General features: G+C 36.4%; 1 protein-coding gene across 1 annotated transcript in view; it reads right to left on the bottom strand.

The window, feature by feature from the left end:
* The window catches only part of WDR64 (WD repeat domain 64), a 156,134-nt gene that overhangs the window by 39,751 nt on the left and 95,168 nt on the right, over positions 1 to 21,215 (bottom strand). Inside the window, exons 18-22 of the mRNA XM_060192039.1 lie at positions 21,030 to 21,099; positions 19,317 to 19,353; positions 17,315 to 17,454; positions 16,312 to 16,417; positions 7,249 to 7,307 (exon numbers count right to left, since the gene is read on the bottom strand). Coding sequence (XP_060048022.1) covers positions 7,249 to 7,307; positions 16,312 to 16,417; positions 17,315 to 17,454; positions 19,317 to 19,353; positions 21,030 to 21,099 — 412 coding nt within the window. The remainder of the gene's footprint in view (positions 1 to 7,248; positions 7,308 to 16,311; positions 16,418 to 17,314; positions 17,455 to 19,316; positions 19,354 to 21,029; positions 21,100 to 21,215) is intronic.

Genomic DNA, 21,215 nt, shown 5'->3' with positions numbered 1-21,215 from the left:
GGATCTGTATTCTCCCCACCCACCCACCACAGAGTCTTTTACGTTGGTGCAATATGTAAATTACAGTTCAGATTCTACTTGTGTTTTCTGATCTTGTTTTTCAACTTCGGCCTGAGAGTGAGATCACCTCATATTCATCCTTCTATTTCTGACTTAATTCACTTAACATGAATTTTTCAAGGTCCATCCAAGATTGGCTGAAAACAGTGAAGTCACCATTTTTGAGAGCTGAGTAGTATTCCATTGTGTGTATATATATACCACAACTTGCTCAGCCACTCATTTGTTGTTTGACACCTCGGTTGCTTCTAGGTTTTAGCTATTACAAATTGTGCTGCCAAGAACATATGTGTACACAGATCTTTTTGGATAGGTGTGTTGGGTTCCTTAGGATATATCCCCAGGAGAGGAATTGCAGGATCATAGGGTAGGTCCATTTCTAGCCTTCGGAGAGTTCTCCAGACTGTTCTCCACAGAGGTTGGACCAATTTACATTCCCACCAGCAGTGTAGGAGGGTTCTTTTGATTCCACAACCTATCCAGCATTTGCTGCTGTTACCTTTTCTGATATATGACATTCTCACAGGAGTGAAGTGATACCTCATTGTTGACTTTATTTGCATTTCTCTGACAATCACAGACTAGGAGCATTTTTTTCATTTGTTTCTCGGTGTTTTGGATGTCTTATGTGGTGAATATTCTGTCCATGTCCCCCCCATTTTTGGATGGGGTTATTTGCTTTCTTGTTGTTGAGATTAGTGAGTTCTTTATATATTCTGGTTATTAGCCTCTTGTCTAATGTATGGCATGTAAAGATCCTCTCCCATTCTGTGAGGAATCTCTTGATTTGGGTAGTAGTTTATTTAGCTATGCAGAAGCTTTTTTATTTGATGTAGTCCCATAGGTTTATGCTTGTCTAATCTTCTTTGTAATAGGATTTGTTTCCTTGAAGATATCTTTAAAATTTATGCAGAAAAGAGTTCAGCCAATATTTTTCTCTAATTATCTGATAGTTTGTGGTCTAATGTTTAAGTCCTTGATCCACTTGGAATTTACTTTTGTATTTGGTGAAATACAGTGGTTCAGTTTCATCCTTCTGCATGTTTCAATCCATTTTTTCCAACACCATTTGTTGAAGAGACTCTGGTTTCCCCATTTAATAGTCTGAGCCCCTCTGTCAAAGATTAGATGTCCATAGGTGTGGGGGCTTACTTCTGGGCTCTCAATTCTATTCCACTGGTCAGAATGTCTATTCATGTTCCAGTACCAAGCAGTTTTGATGGCAATGGTTCTATAATACAATTTGAGATCTGGGAATGTGATGCCTCCAGTTCTGTTCTTTCTTTTCAAGATTGTTTTGGCAATTCTATGTCTTCTCTGGTTCCAGATAAATAATTGTAGCATTTTTTCTATTCTCCTAAAAAATGTGGTTGGGATCTTGATGGGGATAGTATTAAATTTGTAGATGGGTCTGGGCACTATATTCATTTTGATGATGTTAATTCTTCCAACCCATGAACATGGAATATCTTTCCACTTCTTTGTGTCTTTTTCAGTTTCCTTGAGTAGTGACTCATAATTTTCAGTATACAAGTCTTTCACTTCTTTAGTTAGGTTTATTCCTAGATATTTTATTGCTTTTATTGCTATAGTAAAAGAAATTGATTTCTGGATTTCGATTTCTTCTAACTTAGTGTTTGCATAGAGGAATGCCTCTGACTTTTGAATGTTAATTTTGTAGCCTGACACCTTACTGTATTGCCTGATGATTTCCAAAAGCTTCTTGTTGGACTCCTTAGGTTTTTCTGTGTATATTATCATGTCATCTGCAAATAAGGAGAGTTTGACTTCTTCTCTTCCAATCTGTATCCCTTGAATTCCTTGCTCCTGCCTGATTGTTATGGCAAGAACTTCCAACACTATGTTGAATAGTAATGGTGATTGTGGGCATCCCTGTCTGGTGCCTGATCTGAGGGGAAATGCTTCCAGTTTTTCACCATTGAGTATGATGTTGGCTATAGGTTTGCTATATATAGACTCCACTATCTTCAGGAATTTTCCATCTATTCCCATTTTTTGTAGTGTTTTGATCATAAAGGGATGTTGTATTTTGTCAAAGACTTTCTCTGCATCTATTGATATGACCATATGGTTTTTGGTCTTGCTTTTGTTGATGTGGTGGATCACATGGATTGATTTACATATATTAAACCAACCTTGCATGCCTGGGATAAACCCCAATTGGTTATTATGAACAATCTTTTTAATATACTTCTGTATCTGGTTGGCTAGAATTTTGTTAAATATTTTCGCAACTATGTTCATCAGAGATATTGGTCTGTAGTTTTCTTTTTTGGTTGTGTCCCTGTCTGCTTTTGGTATCAGAGTGATGTTGGCTTCATAGAAGCTGGCAGGGAGTATTCCAGTGTCTTCAATCTTCTGGAAGACTTTTAAAAGTAGAGGTATTAGTTCTTCTTTGAAGGTTTTGTAGAATTCATTTGTAAAACCATCTGTTACAGGAATTTTATTTTTGGTAAGATTTTGATAACTATTTCAATTTCATTAGCTGTGATGGGTCTGTTCATGTTATCCACTTCCTCTTTACTTAGTTTTGGAAGTTGGTAGGTATCTAGGAAATTGTCCATTTCTTCCAGGTTTTCTAGTTTCTTGGTGGCATATAGTTGTTCATAGAAGCCTCAAATGATATGTTGAATTTCTGCAGTGTCTGTTGTGATATCTCCTCTTTTGTTATGATTCAATTTACTTGGGTCTTCTCCCTTTTTTGTTTTTGAGTCTAGCTAAAGGTTTGTCGATTTTGTTCACTCTTTAGAATAACCAACATTTACTTTCATTGATCTTTTGTATGGTTTTCTTATTTTCAATGTTATTGATTTCTGCCCTAAATTTAGTGATTTCTGTCCTTCTGGTTGCTTAGGGTTCCTTTGTTCTTCTTCTTCTAGGTCTTTAAGATGTGTGATCAGACTGTTTATTTGTGCTTTTTCTTGTTTCCTAATGTGTGCTTGTATAGCTATGAACTTCCCTCTTAGTGCTGCCTTAGCTGTGTCCCAAATATTTTGATAGCTTGTGTCTTCATTTTCATTGAACTCTTGAAACATTTTGATTTCTTCCATTATTTCCTCTTTGACCCAGTAGTTGTTAAGGAGTGTACTGTTGAGCTTCCACATTTAAGGGCTATTACTAATCTTTTGTTGATTGTTTAGTGTTAGTTTAATTCCACTGTGGTCTGAGAAGATGCTTGGGATGATTTCAATGCTCTTGAATTGGCTGATGTTGTCTTTGTGGCCTAACATATGGTCTATCCTTGAGAATGACCCATGTGGACTTGAGTAAAATATGTGTTCCAGTTTCTTGGGATGGATGACTCTGAGAATGTTCAATAGTTCTAGTTTATCTATTTCCTCATTTAGCTCCTTTATATCTTTATTGATTTTCTGCCTGGATGATCTGTCAAGTTGAGAGAGTAGGGTGTTGAAGTCCCCTACTATGACTGTGTTGCTGTTAATATATTTCTGTAGCTCTTTCAGTAGATGTGTGATGTGTTTTGATGGCTTCTCATTGGGTGCTTAGATGTTAATAATTGTTAATTCTTCTTGATTGACTGATGTGCTGAGCATTAAGTAGTGTCCATTCCTATCTTTTTAATTTTATCCATTTTAAAGCCTACTGTGTGATATGAGAATAACTGTTCCCACCCTTTTTTGTGGGCCATTAGCCTGTATGATAGTTTTCCATCCTTTCACTTTCAGTCTTTGTTTATCTTGTTGAGTAAGGTGGGTTTCCTGAAGACAGCATATTGTAGGTTGTGTTTTCTGATCCATCTTCCTACTCTGTGTCTTTTAATAGCTTAAAGCTGAATTTAGGCCATTGACATTTATTGATATCAAAGACTGAAGCTATTTTAATGCCATTTTTGTAGAGTTTTTGAGTGTTCTTATATATGGCCTATTTATGGTGGTCTGACTGTTTATAGGAGACCTTTCAGAACTTCTTTCAGGACAGGCTAGGTGATAGTTGATTCCTTCAACTGTTGCTTGTCTTAGAAGGTTTTTATATCTCCATGTAGTCTGAATGACAGTCTATCAGGATACAGTATTCTTAGTTGAAAGCCTTTCTCATTGAGTACTCAATAGATATCTTGCCATTATCTTCTGGACTGTAGTTTTTTATGGAGAAGTCTGCTGCTAATCTTATGGGTTTTCCTCTGTAGGTGACTTTTTTTTTTTTTCTCTTGCTGCCTTCAGGATCCTTTCTTTATCCTCATTCCTTTCTACTCTAAATATGATGTGTCTTTAAATCTGGGTTAATTCTGTTTGGGACCCTCTTGGCTTCTTGAATCTTTATGTCTTTGATGTTGTCTAGACTAGAGAAGTTTTCAGCTATTATGGCCTGAAGAACGCTTTTTTCCTCTCCTTCTCTTTCTTCCACTGGTAAGCCAGTAATGCATATATTGTTTCTTTTGGAGTCATCCATAGGTCTCTGTTGTTGTTTTCATTATCTCTTAATTTCTTTTGGAGATCTCTTACTTCTTTTATATTTGTCTCTAATTCATTCTTGATCTTGCTAATTCTGTCTTCAGCCTCATTTATTCTATTCTCTCTGCCCTCTACTGTTTTCTGAAGTTCATCTATTTTGTTACCCTGTTCTGATACTGTTTTAGCTTGTTCAATCAGTTCAGTTCTTAGCTCAGCTATTTCAGCTTTCAACTCTCTAATAACCTTGAGATAATTAGCGATTTCTTCCAGAGTTTCATTTGTTGTTTCTGTATTTCTGATGACAATTCTTTTGAACTCTTTACTCACTCCTGTGATTATTTACTTAGCTAGTGTTTGGATGTGACCTCGTTATTTTGTGCTTCCCCCTTTGAGGGGCTTTTAGCTGGACTCTTGTCCTGTTTAATTTCTCCAATATTTCTTCTTGTTGGTTTAACCATTTTATATATTATGTTATGACTTCCCTCTCTTAGTACTTTTCAAATTACTGGTCACTATCTCCTGGATTGACTTGTGTCAATCCAGGTAAGGTAATTAAAATGTTCACAGTTGTGGAAGATAACAGTTGTTTCAATAGTATTTTAATCCCTGATTTGGAGCTCCGTGGCTTAAAAGCCTATTTTGTTCTTTTTCTTCACCATAGGCTATGGGAGCCTGAGGGCTTTTAAACTATAAGTAGGCTTCTTACCTTAATCACTGACTCCTGACCAAGAGATAAAGCATGGTGTGGCAGAGATAATCCAGTGGTTATGCAAAGAGACTTTCACAGCCCCACCACTATGCCACTGAGGTATAGTTCTTCTCCTGAGTTTCCTGGCTAGTTCTCTGTCCCCTGGTGTCAGCACAGGGCCACCCTGCCGCTGCTCCTGATTTTTAGGGCAGTACCAATGGAGACTCAGTTACACTTGGTGAGTCTTAGGGAAGTCCTCTCCTCCCTTCAGCATTCCCCTTGTTGGTGGAACAAACTGGAGGTGTTGTCTCAACTGATAAACTGCTGGACTATTACCAGCCAGTTAATCTCTCCCTAGGCTCCTCTCTGTCCACCAGCCACACGTGTTTGCACTCACCGGTGATTTAGTGAGTTTCTGAAGTCATTTTAGTCCTGTCTTGTTTCGGTTCCAGGTGGTCTCTTTTGGTATTTCTAGTTGATCTGGGAGAGGAGAGGAGAGGAGAGGAGAGGAGAGGAGAGGAGAGGAGAGGAGAAGAGAGGGGAGGAGAGGAGAGGAGAGAAACAAATCTGCTGCTGCTCATAGCCCCACCTCCAGAAGTTGTCTGTATTATCCTTTTCTCTAATACTTAAAAAAAAAATCGTGCTGTTGATGCTTCATTTGCATTCTTTTCTTGAGAAAATTCAGACATTTTATTCAATCTTCATTTGCTATTATATTCATAAAGTAAGATAGTTTCTACTGAGTCCAATCTACTTGACTTGCAGTTGAAGTCTCTCCTTCCTTCCTTGCGGAGTCAATTGGAGTCTACTCGAAGGAGAAAAACCAAGCACAGGAGTGGAGTGGGATTGGGGGGTGGGACAGCAGCTACCCCAGACTGAGCAATCACCTCAAGCAGGGCTGAGGGGTGGGCCAGAGGTTAATCCCCACTCAGAAACCACACCTGGAGTGGGGATGCAGTGGCACACAATACCAATCTATTGATACTCCTCTTAAGTAGGAAAAAAATCAGTAAGGTAACCTTCATCTACATATAGGATTGTTTTTGTTTAATTGACTGCATGGCTTGATTATAAGTAAATAGTACAATGTTTATTGCCAGTTGATCCTTACATCACTGAACTGATAACTCTAAGTGGAATGAATACTGAATTAGAAGACAAGAACCCTGGTTCTGGCACTGATTTCATCATTAACTGTATATGTGATGTTCATGTAGACAGTCATGATCAGATTTTCTCTCTGAATAGTAGAGATGGGTATACATTTTAAAAAATATATAATAATTAACAATAATGGAAACAAAAGTAAACTCCATGAGTCAAGCCAAATAATATTAGAGACTACCCTAAATTTTTTCTTAAGGAATTCAACACTAATATGTTTTCATATGTTAATACCTATCATCCAAAAGCAGAATATCACTAAACTATTTTAGGATTATATCAAAATATGAAAAGGAAACAACTTTATGTTAATACATTGCCTCCTTGCTGCTCCTTTTAGTATTGACACTATTTGTATATTCACAAACAGTTAATAAGTGCATATATAAAATGTTATGAAAATAAGGTGGGACTGGGCTCAATCCCCAGCAACACCATAAACCAGAGCTGAGCAGTGCTCTGGTTCTAAAATAAAATGGGGTATTTATATTACATTAATGCTAAAAGTGTAACATATGTTTGAATCATAGAGACTTAAACTTGAGGAGTTTCTTGAGACTAATAATAGTTGATGCTAAATTAGTCTTACAAAGAAATTTTGTAAAATTTAACTTTACAAAGATGTATTTGATAAAGAAACTGACTGTAGAGTATTAGATAATATATAAACTCTAGGTTTCTACATAAATTCTTCCAAATAAGTAAAAATATAAAGAAGATAAAGTAATTAGTGGCTCACTTATTCACTCATTCATTCATTTCCTCTTCTCACCAGTAGAAAAATGTTATTTGTCAGATAACTTAAATTTGAATATTCATATAACTTTGGAACAGGAATATCTAGAACAAAGAAATATTAACTGTGTCCTCATTTATTAATTAAATGAAAACTAAATTTCTTACCTTTTCTTCATTTGGTGTTTCCAGGAAGGAACTAATACTGCAAAGAATAACATGGCCTTCTGTTTGAAATTGAAATATAAGAACATTTAATTAGCTAGTATGTTATCTAAGTTATTACTATCCAAACTATCAAGTCACTGTGACTGAAGAATTTATAATGGTAAATTAAATAAAACATGAGAAATCAAAAGTCATAGAAGAAATTTTATATAAATTATCTTTGCATAGGAATTTAACTAGGATTTCACATATGTGTTGTACTGCTGCCCTACCAGCCTTCTGGCCTGATTTTCTATTATTTTATTCTTGGGGTAGGGGTGTGGCAGGATTGGGGAGGTAGAGAAAAAAAAAGAAATCATAAATGTTTGAGTGAATGTCCAAATTAAATGTAACCCAGGGATACTAGGGCTGTTTAATGATAAATCTATATTTCACTACATTAACTGGTTAAAAAATAACATACATGATTTACTTTAATAGATGCAGTAAAAAATAATTAGTAACAACTCATCTACCATTGGCTATTTGGGTTGCTTCCAAGTTTGGGCTAAGACAAATACTGCTGTTATATATAAAAGTTAGATGTATATAGATCTCTTCAATAGTATATGTGTGTTTTCTTTGGATAAATCACTAGGAAAAAATTATTGAACCATATTGTGGGTCCATTTCTATTGTTCTGAGTAATCTATTTTCCATAGGAATTGAGCCAATTTACATTCCTACCAACAGTAAGAAGGACTGCCATTTTTACCAGCACTTCTATCCTTTTCAATGTATATTATTACAGATGTGAAGTAGTATCTCATTGCTGTCTTAATTTGCATTTATCTGATAATCAGTGACAGCTTTTTTTTTTATATGTCTGTTAGCCATATATTCTCTTTGGTGAAGATTCTGTTGATGCCCTCTCCCTATCTTTTTAATGGGGTTGTTTATTTTTTTTTTTGTTGCTGAATTTTGTGAGTTCTTTATATGTTTTGGATATTTATATTTGTCTTATGTATGGTGTTCATTCTGTAGGGTTGTCTTTTTGTTTTAGTGATGGTTTCTTTAGTTGTGCAAACATTTTTCAGTTTTATATTTTTCTAATGTTTACTTTTACCTTTTTTTCATTGACACTGGACTCAAATCTCTGAAGACATTTCCCATGCATAAATCATGATGTGTTCTTCCAATGTTTTTTTCCACTTGGAATTAGTTTTTGAGCATTATTCAATCCAATTTCCCCAGCACTGTTTATTGAAAAGACTCTTCTTTCTCTATGTGCTGTTCTGGTCCCCCTTGTTATAATTTAGTTGTTCATAACTATGAGGGCTTATTTCTAGGCTTTCTTTTCTGTTTCTTTGATCCATGTTTTTATTTTCTGTTCTAGTTCCTATGCAGTTTTGATTATTATAAGCCTATAATATAATTGGAATAATGGTGCTTCCATTTTTTGTTCGTTTTATTTCCCCTCAGGAGTGTTTTGATAATTCTGGGTATTTAAAATATTTTTTATATTTATTTATTCCCCTTTGTTGCCATTGTTGTTTTTTATTGTTGTAGTTGTTATTGTTGTCATCGATGTTGGATAGGACAGAGAGAAATGGAGAGAGGAGGGGAAGACAGAGGGAGAAAGATAGACACCTGACCTGCTTCACCACTTGTGAAGCGACTCCCCTGCAGGTGGGGAGCCAGGGGCTTGAACCAGGATCTTTACACTCGTCCTTGTGCTTTGCACCACGTGTGCTTAACCCACTGTGCTACCTACCGCCTGACTCTTGCCATTTTTCTTTTTTTATGTTGCTTTAATTTTACTTTCCTTCTTTTTTTCTTTCCTTCTTTTATTGAGGGGGCTAGTTCCTTGCAGTGGATTCACTGACATATTTATACAATTTCATTATGTACCAGATCACCCAAATTTTCTCCTCTTCCCTCACCATTCGCTTTGGTGCAATAGACCATGTCCAGTCTGTGTTTCACTTTGTGCTCTCTCTTACTATCCCAACTTTATTAAGTTCTGCTAATAAGTGAGGTCATTTTTGGCATTTGTCTCTCTCTTTTGGCTTATCTCAATTAACATGAAGGTCTCAATTTTAATCCAAGAGGATGCAAAGGAGATGGTTTTATCATTTTTAAGAGCTGAGTAGTATTTCATTGTGTATATACCACAATTATATTTTGCCACTCATTTGATGTTGGACATCTGAGTTACTTCTGAAAACTATAAATTGTGCTGCTATGAACTTAGATATACATAAATCTCTTCTGATAGATCACTTTGGGTAAGTTCTTAGGAATGGAATTGCTGCATCACAGAGGGTAGGTCCATTTCTAGTGTCTTTATAAGTCTCCATATTGCTTTTCGTAATGGTTGGACCATTTTGTACTAGTACCAGCAGTGAAAAAGTGTCTCTTTTTTTCTATATTGTCTCCAACAGTTTTCATTTCTATCTTTTCTGGTTAGAGATTTTCACAGATGTAAGGTGGTATCTTGTCGTTTTTGTTCACGGCACTGTAGACCAGGCTAGCTTCTCGTTGGTAGACAGACGACCAGGGACACACCACTGAGCTGAGAACGCAGTTTAATCTTTATTCACAAGCGGGCAAGCAGTCCAACAAAATAATCACCACACAATGTGCTCCTCCACCTCTCTCCTCTAGCTGCAGTATCAGGAACCCAGGAAGTACGTAGGGTAGGGGGCGGGGAGAAGCAAAAAGCAGGAAACTAGCAAGGGCTAAACCAAATCTGGAGGCAGGGGGAGTGAGACCAAACCAATGTAACAGAATGATCATGTAAATAGACTACAACATCAAGCAATGTAACAGAAGGGATCCCAGAAGCAGAACTAGAAGCATACCAATAGTATCTCAGTGTTGTCTTTTAAAAACAAATATTTGTATTTATTTAATTATTGAATAGAGACAGAAATTGAGAGGAGAGAGGGAAATAGAAAGGGAGAGAGACAAAGACATCTGCAGTCCTGCTTCACCACTCCCTGAAGCTTTTCCCCTGCGGGTGGGGACCAGGGGCTTCGTCTGTGTGCACTGTAATGTATGTGCTTAGCCAGTTGTGCTACCACCCTCATTGTTGTCTTTATTTGCATTTTTCTGATGATCAGTGACTTTGAGCACTTTCTCATAAATCTGGTGGCCCTCTTGATCTCTTCACTAAATTTCTGTTCATGTGGATATGGATTTTGCATTATATTTGTTTATTACTCTGGGTAGGGTGGGCATTTTGATCATGTTAACTGTTCCGACTTATGAGCATGTAATATTTTTCAAATTTTTATATCTTTTAAAATTTCTTTTAGTAATGTCTCTTAATCTTCAATGTGCAAGTTTTTCATTCCCTAATTATGTTTATTCCTAGGTACCAACTTTTTTTTCCATCAAGGTTATTGGGGTTTAGTGCCTGAAAGACCCCTCCACTGTACCTGACAACCATACTTTTTTTTCTTTTCATTCTTTCTCTATCTTTCTTTCTTTCTTTCTTCCTTCTTTCCTTCCTTCCTTCCTTCCTTCCTCCCTTTTTCTCTTTCTCCCTCTTTCTTTCTATTTTGTTTTTTCTTATCTTTCTCCCACCAACCCCCTTTTGGAATTTTACCAAAGAAATGTTCAGCTCTAGCTTATAATGGTGCTGAGTTCTGAACTTGGACATAAAAGCCTCAGGCACTAAAATTGTTTAGTATAACCATTATGCTATCTCCCCAGCTCTGTTTTCCATCCATTCATCCAACCATCCATCCACCCTTCCTTCCTTTCTTCCTTCCTTCCTTCTTTCCTTCCTCATTCCTTCCCACCCTTCCTTCTTTCATTCTATAGGGGACAAGAAAAATTGGGAGATAGAGTAAGAGAAATAGACAAAGAGGAAAGACAACTTCAGAACTTCTTTATCACTTAGGAAATTTACTACAGCAGTTGGGAGCCAGAATCCTTATTCATGATAATGTGTGGGATCTACCATGTACACCACAGCTCAGTATGGTACCTAATTGTTTTTGCTGCTATTATAAATGGGATTGATATCTTTTTCTTTGGGTTTATTATTTGCATAAACAATGTTACTGATTTTTGTTTATTAGTGTTGTAAGCTTCCACTAACTATGTTGCCCAAGCTTCCACTAACTATGTTGCCTAGTAATTTTTCAGGGGTTTTCTGTGGGTTTCTTTTGGACTTTCAATGTATGCTATATTATCTAAATGAATATTTACAGCTTTATTTCTCTTTCAATTTGCATTATATTCATTCTTCTCTCTTGCTTAATTGCTCGGGTTAGTGTTTCCAAGACTATGTTGAATAGTAGTCATGATAATAGACAGCCTTGAATTTTTCCTATTCTAAGAGAGAAAGATTTCAGTTTCTCACCTTTAAATATGATGCTGGCTTTGAATTTGCTCTATCTAGAATTACCTACCAATTGAGGAATACCCTGCCAATCCCATTAATTTTTTTTATAATGAGAGTTGTCAAATGTTTTCTCTGCATCTGTTGAAATAATCATATCATTTTTGGTTTTGTTGATGTGTTCAGTTACGTTCATTAATTTATGTATGTTGCACAATCCTTGACCCATGGAATAATCCCACTTGGTCATGATGTACAGTATTTTTATTTTTTGCTCTTTTTTGTATAATTGCTTTAATGTCTTGCTGTATCCAGTTTGCTAGAATTGTGTCCATCACCTTAGTATCTATGTTCATCACTGATACTGGAGGGCAGTTTACTTTTTTATATTGCTTCTTGGCTTATGTTATTGGGGTGATATTGCATCCATTGAAAATTTTAGGTAGTATTCTTATGTTCTAATTTTAAAAATTGAATAAGTATGGGTAATAACTCCTTGAAGATTTTTTATTGGGATTAATGGTTTTTTGCAGTCAGTAGTAAAATACAATAGTTTGTACATGTGTAACATTTCTCAGTTTTCCACATAATAATTCAGCCCCCTCTAGGTCTTCCTCTGCCATTATGTTCCAGGACCTGAACCTCCCCAGCTTCCTCTCTTCCTTCTTTCCTTTTATTTTACAGGGGACAAGAGAAATAGGGAGATGCCCCTCACCCCCACCCTAGAGTCTTATACTTTGGTACAATACACCAAGCTCAGTCCAAGTTCTGCTTTGTGTTTTCTTATTTTTCAACTTTTTTGCCAAGTGTTAGTGAAAGGACAAGACTTTCAGAAGAAAGTATAGCTAAAGAAAGAGGGACAAAGAAAGAATGAGTAGGTGATATGCAAGAGCGAAACACCCTGGCTATCTTATGAACCTCTAATGTCACAGTAGTCAAGAAAAACATTCACGTCTCATTTTTCCCATCTCTGTAGCTCCTTCCCTCAAGCACAAACACTGTAGAGAAAGAAGAAAAGATACAAGAATACTTTACCTCAAAGGAGGGATGTGTTCCTAAAAGCTGGGACTAAAAAAAAATGGTTCAAGTTTTTTTAAAAATTATTAGTAGTAATTTAATAATGATCAATAAGATTTTGGGATAAAAGGGGTACAATTCTATACAATTTTCCATAACCAGAGTTCCATATCCTATCCCCTCCATTGGAAGCTTCCCTATTCTTTTCCCTCTGAGAGTATGGACCAAAGATCTTTGTGGGATGCAGAAGGTGGAAAAATGACTTCTGTAATTGCATCTCCACTTAACATGGGTGTTGACAAGTCTGTCCACACCCCCAGTCTGTCTACACCATTCCCTACTGGGATAGGGGTCTGGGAAAGTGATTTCTTCAAAGCTCCATCCAAGATGAGATGAAAAAAAGTGAAACCACCATTAAAAAATTTTTTTTTGTTTTTATTTCTTTATTGGGGGATTAATGTTTTACAGTCAACAGTAAATAAAATAGTTTGTACATTCATAACATTTCTCAGTTTTCTACACAACAATACATCCCCCACTAGGTCCTCTGCCTTCCTGTTCCATGACCTGAACTCTCCCCCCCAACCCACCCCAGAGGCTTTTACTTTGGTGCAATACACCAACTCCAGTCCAAGTTCAGCTTAGTGTTTTCTCTTCTGATCTTGTTTTTTCAACTCTGCCTGTGAGTAAGATCATCCCATATTCATCTTTCTGCTTCTGACTTATATCACTTAACATGACTTCTTCACGTTCCATTCAAGATGGGCTGAAGATGGTGAAATCACCATTTTTAATACCTGAGTAGTATTCCATTGTGTATATATATTATACCACAACTAGCTCAGCCAGTCATTTGTTGTTGGACATTTGGGTTGCTCCAAGTTTTTGGCTATTACAAATTGTGCTGCTATGAACATAGGTATATACAAATCTTTTTTGATAGGTGTGTTGTGTTCCTTAGGATATGTCTCCAGGAGAGGAATTGCAGGGTCATAGGGTAGGTCCACTAAGAGTTCTCCAACTGCTCTCCACAGGGGTTGGACCAATTGACATCCTTACCAGCAATGCAGGAGGTATCCGTTGTCCCCACAACCTCTCCAGAATGTGTTGCTGCTACCTTTTCTGATGTATGACATTCTCACAGGAGTGAAGTGATATCTCATTTGCATTTCTCTGACAAAGTCTTGGAACATTTTCTCATGTGTTTGTTAGCCTTTTGTATTTCTTCTGTTGTGGTTATTCTGTTCATATCCTCTCCCCATTTTTGGATGGTGTTACTTGTTTTCTTGATGCTGACTTTGGTGAGCTCTTTACATATTTTGGTTATTAGCCTCTTGTCTGTGCATGGCATTTAAATATCTTCTCCCACTCTGTGGAGGTCTCTGTTAGGTGGTAGTATCTTCTGCTGTACAGAAGATTTTATTTTTTTTTAATTTCTTTACTGGGGAACTAATGTTTTACATTCAACAGTAAATACAATAGTTTCTACATGCATAACATTCACCAGTTTTCCATATAACAATACAACTCCCACTAGGTCCTTTATCATCCTTTTTGGACCTGTGTTCTCCCCCCCTTCCCCAAACCCCAGAGTCTTTTACTTTGGTACAATATGCCAATTCCAGTTCAGGTGTACAGAAGATTTTAATTTGGTGTAGTCCCATTGGTTTATACTTGCCTTGGTCTTCTTTGTAATTGGATTCATTTCATTGAAGATGTCTTTAAAATTTATGTGGAAAAGAGTTCTGCCAATATTTTCCTCTAAGTATTTGATGGTTTCTGGTCCAACACTCAAGTCCTTGATCCACTTGGAGTTTACTTTTGTGTATAGTGAAATATAGTGGTTCAGTTTCATTCTTCTGTATATTTCAACCCAATTTTTCCAATACCATTTGTTGAAGAGAACTCCCCTTTCCCCATTTAATAGTCTGGGCACTTTTGTCAAAGATTAGATGTCCATAGGTGTGGGGGCTTATTTCTGGATTCTTAATTTTATTACACTGGTCAGTGTGTCTATTTATGTTCCAGTATGAAGCAGTTTTGATTACAATGACCCTATAATAGTAGTTAAGTAGTGTACTGTTGAGTTTCTATATTCTGGGACTTTTACTACTTTTTTTGTTTGTTGTTAAGTGTTAATTCCACTGTGGTCTAAAAAGACCATTGGGGTGATTTCTATGTTCATAAATATGTTGACACTATCTTTGTGGCCTAGCATATGATCTATCCTTGAGAATGACCCATGTGGACTTGAATAGAATGTGTATTCCAGTTTCTTCAGGTGAATGACTCTGAAAATATCCAATAGTCCTAGTTTATCTATCTCTTCATTTAACTTCCTCATTTATTTACTAATTCTCTGCCTAGATAATGTGTTAAATTGAGAGAGTGGGGTGTTGAAGTTCCCCCTTGAAGATTTTTTTAAAGTTCATTGGTGAAACTGGATTCCCCCCCTTTTTTTAAATTGGGTGGATTAATGGTTTACAGTCAACAGTAAAATACAGTAGTTTGTACATGTGTAACATTTCTTAGTTTTCCACATAACAATCTAATCTGCCCTCCTCTTCTGCCATCGTGTTCAAGGACTTGAACACTCCCTTCAATCCCAGAGTCTTTTACTTTGGGCCAATACATCAACTCCAGGTCAAGTTCTGCTTTGTGTTTCCCCTTCTGTTCTTATTATTCAACTTCTGTCTATGAATGAGATCATCCCATATTCATCCTTCTCTTTCTTGCTTTTCTCAACATGACTTCTTCTACCTCTATCCAAGATAAGGTGAATAAGGTGAAATCAGCAGTTTTAACAGCTGAGTATATTTTATTGTGTATATATACCACAAATTACCCAGCCAGTCATCTGTTTTTGGACACCTAGGTTGCTTCCAGGTTTTGGCTATTACAAATGGTGCTGCTATGAATATAGGTATATATGAATCTTTTGGATGGGTGTGTTTGGTTCCTTAGGATATATCCCCAGAAAAGAAATTGGTGAATTATAGGGTAGGTCCACTCCAGACTACCAGGCTATTATCGTCATCTGCCCCAATAATAGTCTAATAATAGATGGTCTACTATCTTGCTGTTATAGTCATCTGCCCTAATAATATCTTATCTCTGCCAGCTCCAGGTACTTCTATCGCAGCTGCTTCTGTGGGCACTGTCACTGTCATTGTTATCTATTACAGACTGGCTGCATCTGTGGTGGCCACCAGGTTCAGCCTTATCCCAGTTCAATTTATACTAGTATTTCCTGTCTGACTTCAGTTCCCTAGGTTCCATGTTGGCTCCATGCTACTCAAGCCTGCTTCAGTCACTGTAGTTCACCAACCCAAGTCCAGTCAGCCTGTACCTGATAAGACATGGCATGGAGGAAGCTCACTTTGTAGGGTTCATGCATTGCTATATGCATGATCAGGCTGGAGACTAGACATTACAGTAGGAGGAGCTATGGCAATGGAGGAAGCTTCAGTGCTATCATGTCTCTCTATATGAATTAAAAAATAATGGGTGGTAGATAGCATAATGGTTATGCAAAAAGACTCTTATGCTTGAGGCTCCAAAGTTCCAGGTTCTATCCTCTGTACCACCTTAAGCAGAGCTGATATATGCTCTCATAAAAAATAAATTAAAAAATAAAATAGTAGTATTCCATAGTGTTGAATACATGCATATGTGAGACTCTGATTCTACAGAAAAAAAAAGCAATAACTTACCCACATTACTAGTCAGTAGTATTCTGGCACATGAATCAGTATAAAGTGACGTCAAAGAAATGGCAGAATGTTTTGTGAAAGGTAGCATATTTTTCAGTAGTCTTCCCTAAACAAAGTATGATAATAAATTCCATAAGATGCTAACACTGGAGTTAAGTTTCTATATAAATCCTCTAAGGAATCATCTCTATTATTGAAGCACTTCTATCAAGGAAGAAATTCTTCCTTGTAATAAAAACTGTATAACCACTAGGAAAAGAGAAACAAGCTGGGGGTACAGATGAGCCTGCTAATGTCCATGTCCAGTGGAGAAGGAACTACAGAAGCTAGGCCTCCACCAGCTGCACCCTATAAAGAATTTTGGTCCTTAATCCCAGAGGAATAGAAGTTAGGGGAAGATGACCAGATGGTTCTGATCTCCATTCCATCAGGACCTGGAGTGAGAAGAGGAAAAAAAGAAAAAGAGAAAAGGAAAGGAAAGGAAGGACACTCAGAAGTAGTAAGTGTGACTTAGAAAGGAAGAGAAACAGGACCATAGGAAAAATGGGTATATGTAAATAATAGTCAACCCTTATTTATGACCTTGGGAGAGTTACTGCAGTTTCCAATGAAAGGAATGGGGACCAAGAACTCTGGTGGCGGGAAAGGTGTGGAATTATACCTCTATTATCTTATAATTTTGTAAATCAATCTTAAATCATTAATAAAAACTTAAAAATAAAAGTGGCTAAAGGAAGATGAAAAATTATACCCATGTGTTAACAACTGTACTGTAGACATGCATTACTTTCCCCAACAAAGTAAAAAAAAACAACACACACCTATTGCAAAGGTGGAGTTGCTGCTCATCATGGAGCAGACTACAAAACCAACAGTTTGGCTGAAAGGTCAAAAAACATTAAAGTTGGGGTCATGCATAATATTGAAGACTACAGTTCATTTAGCAATTCATTTTTACTTTCCCTATTCTTTGTTATTCCAGGTGAAGAATAGGCCCCATTACCTCTATGGTCCACAGGCGGAGGTGTCCATCTTCATGTGCTGTGACGAGGATAGGTGTACGACTCTCTGTTAAGTTGCTGCCTTTGTGATGAATCTTGTTCACTGACAGCTGACTTTTCTCTGTGACATCTGCTTTCTCATCTAACAAAAAGTGCATAAACTACCACAGTGTTTTTAAAAATTTTTTATAAACTTATTTATTTATTAGGTAGACAGTCAGAAATGGAGAGGGAAGGAGGTGATAGGGAGAGAGACCTGCATCACTACTTCACCACTCGTGAAGCTTTTCCCCTGCAGGTGGGAACCAGGGGCTCAAACCTGGGTTCTTGCACATTGTAACATGTACGCTCAACCATGTGAGCCACCACCTGGCCTCCTCCACAGTGTTTATGATACTTGGAATTCCAAATTTCACAGAACACAAAAGAGGATACAGAGAGGAAAACAACAACATGTTCTTTTAATTATTATTATTATTACTATTTTAACTCTAGAGAACTCCTATAAAAATAAACATCTTGGGAAAATGTATGCTTGTGACAACATAAATCCTGTAAAAAACATTTTTACAATACAGTGATATTGGAATTAGGAAAAAAAGGGAAGTAAATAACAAATAATGCAATAGCAGGTAAAATTCTTCAGCACTGGAAAACCAAGGAACTTAGTTTTGCTCTTATTGGTAAAGCATCTGTATTGCACATGACAATTATCTATATATATATATATTTTTTAAATTCTTTTATTATTTAATTTAATTTTATTTATTTATTCCCTTTTGTTGCCCTTGTTGTTTTATTGTTGTAGTCATCGTTGTTGGATAGGACAGAGAGAAATGGAGAGAGATGGGGAAGACAGAGAGGAGGAGAGAAAGATAGACACCTGCAGACCTGCTTCACCGCCTGTGAAGCGACTCCCCTGCAGGTGGGAAGCCGGGGTTTGAACCGGGATCCTTATGCCGGTCCTTGTGCTTTGCGCCACCTGCGCTTAACCCGCTGCGCTACAGCCCGACTCCCTATATTTATTTTTTTAATTTTCCTTTTTGTTGCCCTTTTTATTGTTGTTGTTATTAATGTCGTTGTTGTTGGATAGGACAGAGAGAAATGGAGAGTGGAGGGGAAGACAGAGAGGGGGAGAGAAAGATAGACACCTGCAGACCTGCTTCACTGCCTGTGAAACAACTCCCCTGCAGGTGGGGAGCCGGGGCTCGAACCGGTATCCTTACTCCGGTCCTTGCATTTCACACCACCTGTGCTTAAACTGTGACACTACTGCACGACTCCCAATTATCTCTATATTTTATCTGGAGTAAGACTTGCATTTCTGGGCTGACTTTTCTAGAATAAATTTTAGGAAAATAGCCTGGAACCAAGGAGTTCAGTATTATTTTGGGGTTTTCTAATATGTAATTAGTATTTGAAGAGGCATAATAATGGAAATTCTACCTATGTGGTCTCTAAATCTATAGTACTTCAAAGTCATCGTGAAAAAGGATGCATGGTTATTACAAATGTTTAGATATAGGGCTGTATGGTGACTCACCTGGTAAAGCACACAGTATCATGCTCAAGAACCCAGGTTTGAGCCCCTGGTCTCCACCAGAAATGGGAAAACTTCCCAATCAGTGAGGAAGTGCTGGAGCTCTTTCTCCTTTATCTATCTATCTATCTATGTATTTATCTATCATCTACATATCCATCTATCATCTCCTAGCTATCTGTTTCTAGCCCTCTATCAAAAACAAAAGAAAAAGAAAAAATGATTGTTGGAAATAGTGGAATTGAAACTTGATGACAGAAGGAAAAAAGGGAGAAAAATATTTAATCAGCTAAACTCTAAGGTACAAAGACAAATATAAATAGAAGTATAATTGGCATATATTCCCTTAGTTTCAGGATACAAAGTAATGACTCTACACTTGTAGACACTGTAAAAATTGTCACAATGCACTTGTCATCTAGGAACTGATCAATTACAAGGAAGAGATGTGATTTCACACTGACCTTTAGTTTCACTGTCATGTATGCTCTGTTTGCTTCCCTGAGTTAGGAAGAAAAAGAAAACACGCTTATTTGATATTGTGAAGAAATGAATTAAACTGAATGAGGAGATTATTCAGATATTTTAGTTTACATTTCTAAACACGAATTGTAAAGTTATTACTGTTATTTGTATTAGATAGAGACAGAGAAACTGAGAGGGAAGGGAGAGAAAAAGGGAGAGAGATTTGTAGCACTGCTAACCCACTCATAAAGCTTCCCCTTTCAGGTGGGAACTAGGGGCTTAAACCCAGGTCCTTGCTCACTATAATGTGTGTGCTCTATTAGACACTGTATCACTGTCTAGCTCAAAGTCATTTTTATTTAATACTTTAAAAATGTGTTGCAAAAATATTTATGTTCATAAATAAAATGCATATCACACATCTCAGGCACAGCATAATATCAGTAATTATATACCTACAGCATGTCATACTCTTTGTATATATTATCTTTAACTCTATTAGTAATCATGCAAGTTAGGCTCAATTTTATTTAATTTTTTACTGATGAAAATGCAGAAATTCAGAAATTAAGCATGTGTCTAATATTAATCTAACAGTAATGGAGTACTAGAATTCAAGTATGAATCTATCTGACCTTTAGATCTTTTTGAGTTTATTTTTTGTCATTATTCTAGTGATTGTAAAACCCTGCAGTGAAAACTTTCCTGCCTTTAGAAAAATATTATTTGTCATTTGTCTTTTTTCATGAGAAGTGGAAAGACCAGAGCACTCCTCAGTTCTGGATTCTAATGGAGCCTCAGGCTTGCAAACCTAGTATGCTACTCTACCACTTGACTAGTTTCTTGACCAGAAAACTTGACTTTAAACAAAATTCTCACTAGATATTTAATTTGTAAAAAATTGAAACTGAGAACACAGTTTGAAAACACTGTGTTATATTATGTATTGTATGGGTGTCATCCATCTGTGAAATATATATATATATATATTCCAGCAAAAGAGATATACTAAAATTAACTTATTATTTTACCAATGTAAAGGTAAAATTATTTATTTATTTTATATATTATATATAATTTATATATAATTTTAATTTTAATTTATAATTATATATAATTTATTTATATATAATTTTAATATATATTAATTTATATATAATTTTAAAAGTGCTGGTGTCTCACGGATTTCACCTCTCCCAAGCTGATATTTCTTTTTATGTCATAAGAGAGAAGAGAGACTAAGAAAGACTATATATATAGAAAGAGAGAGAGAGAGAGAAGAGAAAGTTAACATTGTACTATTTCTCCATCCATGAAGCACCCCCTGCTGTCATTCATTATACTCCTATGTGGTGTAGGGACTTAAACTCAGAGTTTTGTGCATGTAAAGGTGCAAACACAATTGGTATTGAGTGAACTATTTCTTGATTCTAGTGAATAAATTAGTTACAGAGATGAGAACTTGAAAAAAAATAAGGGAAATATTTTTAAAGAAAATAGAAATATTTCTTTTTAGAGAAAACCAAATAGTTTTTACATTTGTGTGTGCACATATACACGCACACATACACATGCACACATGCATACACCGAGATAGAGAGAAGGGGGGGATTTTTCCACCTAAACAGTTCATCAACCAAAATGCCCAGATGATAAATTTGGTTTTTCAATATTGAATATAATAAAAAGGTATACTCCCTTTTTATTCTTACCTTGCTACTCTGTGCTCCTTTACTAGACTCACACTGGGATGAGGAGCATATGGAATCCTGACTTGATTTCCTACAAAGAAAGGAAGGAAACCCGAGGAAGAGATGTACTATTATACTCAAGGGGAGCTTCAGTATCAATTGATTACTAGAACTTCACTGCTCGCGATTTTTCCATATAGAGGCAGA

Source organism: Erinaceus europaeus, chromosome 6 (genome assembly GCF_950295315.1).
Source record: "Erinaceus europaeus chromosome 6, mEriEur2.1, whole genome shotgun sequence".
Classification (NCBI taxonomy): domain Eukaryota; kingdom Metazoa; phylum Chordata; class Mammalia; order Eulipotyphla; family Erinaceidae; genus Erinaceus; species Erinaceus europaeus.
The sequence above is the reverse complement of the archived record's forward strand: the minus strand, read 5'-3'. Positions and strand labels throughout refer to the sequence as shown.